At 48.0% G+C, this 9,699-nt stretch overlaps 1 protein-coding gene across 1 annotated transcript in view; it reads right to left on the bottom strand.

The window, feature by feature from the left end:
* Positions 1 to 1,419: 1,419 nt before the first annotated feature.
* The window catches only part of LOC149351971 (extracellular matrix organizing protein FRAS1-like), a 55,272-nt gene continuing 46,992 nt past the window's right edge, over positions 1,420 to 9,699 (bottom strand). The window contains exons 16-17 of the mRNA XM_089577102.1: positions 8,443 to 8,589; positions 1,420 to 2,778 (exon numbers count right to left, since the gene is read on the bottom strand). Coding sequence (XP_089433228.1) covers positions 2,344 to 2,778; positions 8,443 to 8,589 — 582 coding nt within the window. The 3' untranslated portion in view covers positions 1,420 to 2,343. The remainder of the gene's footprint in view (positions 2,779 to 8,442; positions 8,590 to 9,699) is intronic.

Raw genomic sequence — 9,699 nt, 5'->3', positions numbered from 1 at the left:
AATTGGTTCTGTAATGCGCAGTCCCGGGAGACATACTTTTTACACACACGAGAGCTGTGCCGCCGCGGTGGCTCAGTGGTTGTGGTGCTCGGCTGCTGACCCGAAAGACGCGAATTCGATCCCGGCCGCGGCGGTCGAACTTCTTTGGAGGTGAAATTCTAGAGGCCTGTGTACTGTGCGATGTCAGTGCCCGTTAAAGAACCCCAGGTGGTCGAAATTTCCGGAGCCCTTCACTACGGCGTCCCTCATAGCCTACGGCGTCCCTCATAACCACCCACGAGAGCTAACGTCCTACAGTCTATTGTGAACCGCGAGGGGATAAATATAAACGAAGTGGCGGTACAATGCACGGCTCTGTGAGACATACTTTTTGGTTATATATTCTAATTCTTTGCAAGATAGCCCAACAGATAATTTAGTGATGCGCGTGTCACTTAAGCTATCTATGACTTCTGTCTCAATGATTTTGGGAGGAAGTTCGCAGCCATTCTTCATGATAACACTGCATGCTTCATCTATATGTTTCCACTTGGATTTGCATCTCCTGCAATGCACATCAAGAAACCCACCCTTCTTTTTCTTTCACATTGTAACCGCGTGTTCCTGAAGGCGGTCATTCAGGTACCTTCCACTTTGACCGATACATTTTTTTTGCCCAAGTCAATCATATGATGTAGTACACAGTCGATTCCATGCATTCAAAGAACTTGGTTTCAAGTTTGTTGGTACACCCGCCCTTTTTTGCCGGACCTAGTCTTGTCAGTTTGCAGGGTTTCAGCAGTTTTTCTAACGCTGAAGAAACGACTTTGAAATTTGCCCGTTGTCCAATCTTCTTCAAGCGATGGGACAAGCCGTGAGTATCGGAGTGACAGCTAGCTTCTGCTTATTTGCGGAAAGTGGAGATAAGACAGGTTGAGGGTAGCAGGTTTACTTTAGAAGGATTTCGGAAGCATTTGCAAGGACATATATGATTAGGAGACCTGGCTTCTGTTAGCCTCTGCACTTGTTGAGCAAAGCCTGCAGCCATTAGCCGTGGCGGTTGCATTTCTGTGAAGGCGAAATGCTAGAGGCCCGTGTACTGCGCGATGTCAGTGCGTGTACTGTGCGAGTATCTGTATCGAAAATGAGTTTTGGTTGGGCATCGGTATCGGAAATTCAATTTCTGAGGGTATCAGGTACAGGTATCGGAGATACTTTCTTCAAGTATAGTGCCCAGTCCGGGCTTTATAAAGCGTAAATTGTCTTTGCTTTCATTTCTTCACCGTTCCTGTCCGCAGCGTACGTTTTGCCGTCGGGAAGCTTTTCCCCATGATACCATCACTTTAATTTATTACCGTGTGGGCAATTCTTTGAACATGAAGAGTACTGTTATGGAGGTGGTGGCATAACACACCGAAAATACTTTATTGGCGAGAAATACATGGGTCCTTCATGTTCCGTAGCTGTAGTGAGCTCCCGACCTGCAGGTGGGTTCGGAAGCAAACTGTACCGGCAGTCCAATTAATGGGTCAGGCACGGCTAGCAGTTTTCCTGGGAGATAGTAGAAGGTGCCGTCGCGGTACAATAATTACCCGCGTGCGCTGGTCACCGCAGGGGTCACTCTCGATAGGTGGTCATTTCACAGGTGGAGCACCACAGCCTTGAGTGAAACGCATGAATATCGGTGGGTATAACATACCGGCGAATCCGCCACACATCTTTGGTCTTGCATAAGTTCGGAGCCGATCACAGTCGCCCATAGAGTGGGGCAGCATGGGTTGGGCTCGTGGCCTCTTCACCGAGAGTGAAACAGCTATGACTTTTGAAGCGAAACAAGAAATTATGCTTTCGAATTAAATGGACTTTTTTTTTTTCTGATAACTCTCCCATTTCGTCTACATTTCTGCTCTCGTGGGCTCTTTAGGAATCGTAATCGCAGTACCTACATCCTGAGGAACGCGCTTCAGCGGTTCTCAGCTAATCTCTGTTGATTGTCCAAGTTCTGCTTTCTGCTCTATCGACACGGCATTGCGCAATGATGGGGGAAAGTGCCTCCATTGTTTTCTTTCCAATTTGTAGTCTTTCCTATGTGATTAAGCGCTATAGACCCACTGTTATCTCTAAACGAGTGTGACCGGCCGCGTGCAGTTCGCCTTTTGCGCCCTTTACGTTGGTCCATCCGCTACAGCCACCGTGGCCAACGCGAGTAGACCGCTCTCATTGCGGCCTCGCCAGAAAGGGGCTGCTTTTTCATCGCCTCGAGGCACCCGGTATAAAAATAAGCTGACGGGTGGAAGCACAGAGGGCGCTTGCATCATTAGCCGCGGCGAAAGGTGTCAACACTTGCGCCCGAGTCGAGTGGGGTCACACCTCCGTCACGTCTGGACGGATCGGGTCCGACTGGGGCGTCCAAGGCCTCACTCTCACTCTCCACACAGACAGAGACGTCGAACAGTGGTGATGGCGATGGTGGTCCTCCTGATGGCTGCACACAGGGGTGTAACAGCCGCGAGTGCGCAGACCGCAGACCGGCACTGCAGTCGCCTTTGATTTGTGGCGCCGGTACGCGACCCAGCTGCCGAGGATGAGCACGAAGAGCGCCGTGCTCGCAGTCGCCAGCACCGTGCGCGCGACGGTAACTCCGGCCGCGTGGGGCTGGCGGCCGATGCGGAACACGTGCACCTGGGTCGCCCCCGTCTCGCTGCTCGGGAAGACGGCCCGGCGGCGCCGCGCGCTGCTCCTGACGTGCGGCACGACTGTGTACAGCACCTGCAGATACCACTGGCCGCCGGACGCCATCTGCGGAAGCATGGATCACAGCAGTCATACTCTGGCCGCGCATTTTTTTTTTTTTTGATCACAAATTCCAAATCGGTCGTACAACAGTCGTGCGGTGCAGGCCGCAATATACTACCTTTGCAAAAAAAAATATTAATAAATGGTTATCTGTAGCTGTAAAAGGGGTCTGGCTGTAAAGAGACTGGCGTTTGTCTTCGTGGCTTTAAGTCTGGAAGGTACAAGTACAGATGGAGCTGGTGGTCGTTACGAGTAAAGGAATCACACGGTAACTGCCTCATTCCCGTTGAAACACACGCAATAGTTCCTGTGATTATAGCGCATTTGTTTAGTGTGAAAGCGCTACTTCACGAGGTCCACCCGGTTCACCGAGTTTATGTGAACCTTAACTTTGAGTAGTAAGGTGGAAAGTTGGGCGAGTTGAATCTTATTCATGATGAAGTTTAGCGCTCGTGTTGTGTCTTCACTCCTACTTTGTCCTCGTTTTTGGCGCTAAACTTCATCTTAACTTTGAGAAAGCGGAAAAATGAGCTACCGCTTTCAGAAAGACAGAAACAGCGCGCAGAAAGAGAAGGAAAGAAAAAACGAAGAAAAAATAAGGCAGAGGTGTTTCAGGATTTCAGTTAAATGCGTATTGGTCGTACCGGCTAAAATTTCAGAAGGCGGAAAGTACAGTTGGTGTGTGAAGCACATAGTAATACTATGTGGCCCCAACAAGGCGATACAGGCCTTTCGCAAACGCTTTCCACCGACAAGGGCATCCTGACAATCCAATCTATGCCCACTGCACTTATTTTAAGTTTTCCTGCACTGACACTGCATGGCCTGCATGATGGGGAGGGGGCGGGGGGGAGGGGGGGGGGGGCGCTGAGCGTCAGGTATGAGGATAATTATAAATTTTTCAGGAATACGTTGGCCCAGCTGTTACAGGCCAGGGTTATTTGGAGAATATGGGAGGGGCCTTTATCCTGCAGAAGACGTAGTTGGGCTGCTGCTGGTGATTATCTGCGGTCTGTGGTGTCAATCTCTCCTGGTCGTAATTGCTGAAATAAGTCCTCTCCGCGTAGGTGGCACTTACGACATGGCTTCGCCTGGTGGTGGAATTGACGTACGAAACTGCCCCAGTCGATTCTTTGACACCGTCTGCCCGCCCCGCGATTGAGGTTATTCACGTATTCATGCACAAGCCTTGGTCAAATGTTTAGGGGAATCCCCCAAGGTGGAGTAGATTTGCAGTAAGGGAGTAATTACTCATTGGCATCCACCCGAGCGCAGCCATACGGCTACAGAGGAAAGCTATACAGCTTTCCCAGAAACTTCGTAGTAAAAGAAAAAATGGCTGAGGCTTAACTTGGTTAAGCCTGGAGAATGCGAAGCATCATCGTGTCGCGTAATTTGGAGGCGCACAACCACAGCGACGGCGCGAGGTGGGCCCCCGTTTCTCCACTGTCGTGACGTCATCGTGTCACGTGGTGTGACGTCATGTATCACGTGATTCGGAGGCGCACAACCACAGCGACGGCGCGAGGTGGGCCCCCGTTTCTCCACTGTCGTGACGTCATCGTGTCACGTGGTGTGACGTCATGTATCACGCGATTTGGAGGCGCATAACCACGGTGAAGGGGCTGAAGTGGTAGCTAAAGTAGTATGCTTCGCATAAAATTCGTCCTGGTCCGGGGTTCGAACCCGGGACCACCGCTTCATCGGAGCAGTCGCTCTACCAACTGAGCTGACCGGGACGGCAAGCTTGCACAAGCCGTACCACGCACCTGATGCTTTTCCAGCTTAGCACCCGGTAGGTACTTTTTTCTTCCCGAGGGCAGTGTCACGACGGTAGGTGGGGAGAAAAATTTTCGTGCTGGGCGCCGCTTGCCATTGGCTCTGCGGCTGCGCCCGTGCCTTTTGTAAACACACCGTCCAGTAACATTGTTTTCACTGAATATCTTTCCCATGTGTTGTTTCACTGAAATACCTCTCGTGGGGTGCAGAGCACGCTGCACTGTGAAGCAGAGAATTAAGATGTAAAGAAAGGTGGGAGCGGGGGGAGGAGGGGGAGGGGATGACGCGGCTGGCCACCGCACCGAATGCTGTTCACCCGTGGTGGCGCCACTAGGCTGGCGTGAATAGAGTTCCTGCGTATGCCCCCGCAGGCACATACAGAGTTTTTTGTTTTTTTTAACCTCCACAAGTTTTTATCATAGAAACTATTAGATATACGTCGGTGCGGTCTCTAGAGCTAGAATCTAGAACAAGCTGGACATCATTTCTTATATGGATAAAAAATTAAAGGAATAGTTAAATAAAGTTAACCAGCAAACTTTTCTATTTTTATTTTAGGAGGCAAGGTTATATTGCAAAATTTATGGACGCCAACATCGGAGGTGAGCTGAGTTTTTAAATTTTCTTAATCGGCAACGTGCTTCGAACAACGAATGGCAAAAATACGCGTTTGAAGGCTCGTTGTGTTGGCTTTTCTGCATCGCATATTCATAAAATGGCCGCTCTCGCATATCTTGCGCACAAGATACAGGTGCAGTTGGCGTATTTGTTAATGTAGACGTAGTTAACTTCATTTCGGCGAATATACCACGCTCAGTGGCGCCATTTTGTAATTAGGTAATGTGAGAAGCTAACTCAACAAGCTTTCAAATGCGTATTTTTAACGTTCGATATTTCTAACGACACTGCCGATGAAGAAAGCTTAACAGGGCTCGCCTTCGATGTTGATTGTCATCAATATTGCAATACAAACTTGCACTCCAAAATCAAAAATAGACAGTTTATTAGTTGATCGTCTAATTATTTTTCTATATCAGTTACACAATGACCACCTTGCTGTATAATCCAGCTCAACAGATCCCATCGACTATCTCTCCCAGTTTATAAAAAAAATCTCTAAAGGTTAAAAGTTCACCTTGTATAGGAACACCAAGCGTGAAAGCGGGAAGAATTTTTGGAGAGAATTTAAGATCATTGACTTCGATGACGAAGACTCTTGTACAACGCGTGAATGAAAAAAGTAGAAGCACATTGTTTTCTTTTTTTATGCATTTATCAATCCGCGTAAGCAAGGCCCAGCAGTTGTCAGTTTGTCATACCATTTCGCAGAAAACAAGCAACAAAAAATAAGCGCTCGTGTTGTGTCTTTCTCCCACCTTGGTCCTTGTTTTTGGTGCTAACTATATCATGTACAAAAAAATTGCCAGTCAAGGTCGCTTGAAATTTAACTGATGAAGCTGCGGCCGTGCAAGTTTTTTTGTATATGTGTGTATGTTTTCAAAATTTTATTAACACGCGATACCTAAAACATGAATACATATTTCTAATTGTGTATACTTGTGGAAAGTGGGAGCAATGAGGTCGCCTTCTTCCTCGTGCTGTCTTCTCGGAGCAAAGCCGTCATTTGTTCTCTCAGTTTGTTCGCGAGCAACGAATGGAATGGACTTAATGAATGCAAGGCCATTATGATGCAATCCTTTTCGTGCAATTCTATTCCATTCTTGCCATCCGTCCGTCTGTCTGACTCATTCCAGGGACAGCGAGGGCATGGAGCAATCGAAGAGAGAAAAAAATCAGTGTATGAAACGGAGCTCCAAAGAAATCCTTAGATCATCGCCTCCTCTCTCCTTGGATAACATAGCGCCATATCACCGTACACGCATGCCGTAATAAGGTCTGCAGTTACCCGGACAGTCACACAACACAAAACTTTTCGCTCTTTAAATGTCCCCAGTAGTGATGTGCGCTCGGTGACGTCTGTTACCACAAGAGCTTCATATTTATATAAGCCCTTCCAAAAGAAAATCGTCTCTTTATAAATATACTGTAGGCTGTCATGGTCCTGCAAGCGGTCCACTACAGCTTGGAACATTGCTGTTCCCATGCTCTCTCTATTGCTGGCACCAAAAAACTGATGCAGTGACACTCAGCGACTCTTTCAACTCGTTAGCGCGCAAATATTCGTGTAGGAGCGCACCTAAAATGTTTCTTTTTTTAAATCAAAGTTCTGACAACAATATTTGAATATGTCGGCGAACCACTCAGGCATCCGATCCTTCTTGGACTAATTTACAGCGCCGCCGCAGCATGGCACCAATTTCGTAAATATCGACAATATAAAAACTTGTAGCTTGACAACTTTTTTTTTTTACGGTGATAGCCGTGAGACGAACTTTCTTCGGGGCAAACGACTTCGGCGTCGTTATATGCCGTCACCGAAAAGCTTGCTATTCGATTCGCTCCTCCTGAAACAGCTTGCAGTAAAACGCATTTCGTTCAGGAGAAATCAGAGACAAACTCACGGATAATACGCCTAACGCACGGCGCATGAATGTAGAGGCGCCTCACGCGGCCGTTCCGCGAACCACCGAAAGAGGAGAGACGTAGAGGACGAGGGGCGAAAGGAAGTACGCTGTATTATTTTGATGTTATCGCCACAGTCTTAATTAGCCCGTTAAATACATCCAAGTACACTCAGGTAGTGATAAGAATGAACTTTACGGAGGCACCAACTGCGTCGTCCGATAAAGATGGTTTATTGGGGTTTAACGTCCCAAAGCGACTCAGGCTATGAGAGACGCCGTAGTGAAGGGCTCCGGAAATTTCGACCACCTGGTGTTCTTTAACGCGCACTGACATCGCACAGTACATGGGCCTCTAGAATTTCGCCTCCATCGAAATTCGACCGCCGCGGCCGGGATCGAACCCGCGTCTTTCAGGTCAGCAGCCGAGCGCCATAACCACTGAGCCACCGCGGCGGCGTCCTATAAAGAGGGTTCTTTTCATTTTAACCAATGCAAAGTGATGTCACCTTTTGAAAATTTTCTGCCCGAAAACTGTTCTGCGACAAGAAATTTTAGCAAGCTCTCAGAGAGACATGCGGCCAGGGCTGTGGGTGCTGCCGAGAAAGAGCCATTTGTGAATCTGAATTTTAGCTTCTCCGACTTTAAACGTTCACGATTTAAATACATGTAGAGATGCGAAGTAAAGTGTGTCTTGTTGTGTCTTCGCAGAGGACTGAACCTTCTGCGCACTCGCTGGTGTACGTATTTTAAGTTGGATTTTCCGTCCGTGCTAGCTGCACATTAGATGCGATGGAGTCTATACACATAAAGCATCAGGGATACATCATTAGTGATATAGCGGTGTAGAGTAAATGAATTGATGGACTATGGCAAGCCTTCGACATTTGCGGGACGTCTCGTTGATATCGTCAAAGAAACAAATGAATTAGAAGTAAAATACTGACAAAGTAGAGAAGGTAAAGATGAACAATTAAGTGTGACACAGAACAGATGGAATTGGGCACGATCACATTAAAATAAAAAGAGACTTGCGGATGCGCACTCACTTCCACATTGAGAAAATGCTAGCGCTTGAAATTAATTATGTGATTGTGTTGTAAAAATCACACAGGGGAAGATTTGTACTAAAACGTTGCTACGTTAGGCCAGCGTTCCTGAGAACGAGCAGGAGCTTGCAGTCGGGTCTCATCCTCTGTCCTTAGTGATGAGCGCTGGTGCTGATAGCGTCGGCTGGGGTCGTTACGTTGTGAAACTTTCAAACTGGCGCGCACATGTTGGCTATCCAAAGTGCGCCAGCGGCTGCCCAAGGAAAGCATCACTGGACGGCAACGTTCTGGGTGTACTCGAAAAGAAATTGGCTCACCTCGTACAAAGGGTCGACCATCATGGAGAAGCCGTCAACTCCGGGATAGTCCCGCAATCGGCTAGTTTCAGAATCGTCGTCGGCTAGCTTGGCCTTGAAAGATACTCCTGCAACCGACTCCTGGACGTTGTCGGGATTGCTGCGGTCCTGTTTGACAAAACGCGCAAAAAGCGTCGATTAACGTCTGTCCAGTATGTGCACACCGCATTTTCTGGAATACAGTCCGCGTACTGTTTGTTCATGTTTAAATGTCAGAATTGTACTCTACTCGGACTATTTACAGTTTCGAATCAAACAGCGTTTTTTTTTTTTCGAAGTATCTCGCTGTAACTTGTCACGCCCAGCGCGATTATGACGACCACGAAGTTTGTAGGGTAATACTTGCGCTGTGCGTCACTTGCTGTCACTCGTCTGACTGTCTGTACGCGTGCTTACCGAGACTAGCTTCTATGTCGTCTTCAAAAAAAGGTCGCTCTCGCGTCTTGTCCCCACAATGAAGAGAGGGGTACTAATGATCGCCGCTTGATTTATTTTTTCTTATTTTTCTTCAAGATGGCGTGCAATTCAATGAGAGCACACCACACTGACCGTGTGAAACCTGTCCGTTGTCAATGGTTTCACGAAAGCTGGGATGGGGACGTCTGCTCCCAAGGAAGGCAGCAAAGCAGATAGCATAGACGGGCGTTTCGTTGATTTAAAAATTTCTTACCTTTTTTCTCCGACAGCACGGATGATAGCGAAAAAGACGGGTGCAGAGACAAACACGATGGTGATAACTATTTTTTATAACGAGGAATGGAAAGGAGTGATTGTGCAGCAATTTTCGCTCTTAATAAAGCACCTGAGGCAATAAGCGCATGTAGTAGAACCACCGACAAAATAAGACGGGGCACGCGACAGGCGGCGAAGTCCAGCAAAACTTTATCGCCGCGCCTTCTGACGTAGCAGTTCTGGTGTGAAGACCGCGATAGGCGCATGCGCGTCCTTTCGTGCTCGCAGCCGCCCCTTTTTCCATGCTTCTGGTGAACTAGCTGGCGATATGCAGTGTTATAGAGACGTCGCTGTTTTCTATTACCGCGTTGCGCGAGCAGTTCAGCAGCGCACGACGCGCCTGAAGCATGCGTTGCTAGCTTTGCAGCGATTAAGTAGATTGCCCATCTTACCTGTTCCGACAATGAACCGGCTCAGCATGCGTTACAGCCTCCCACCATTGCTGTTTTCGTGGGTTTAAAGAGAGCAAGCACGCCGTAAAGATGC

This window comes from Amblyomma mixtum, chromosome 3 (assembly GCF_055824585.1).
Source record: "Amblyomma mixtum isolate Tamu chromosome 3, ASM5582458v1, whole genome shotgun sequence".
NCBI lineage: Eukaryota > Metazoa > Arthropoda > Arachnida > Ixodida > Ixodidae > Amblyomma > Amblyomma mixtum.
The sequence above is the reverse complement of the archived record's forward strand: the minus strand, read 5'-3'. Positions and strand labels throughout refer to the sequence as shown.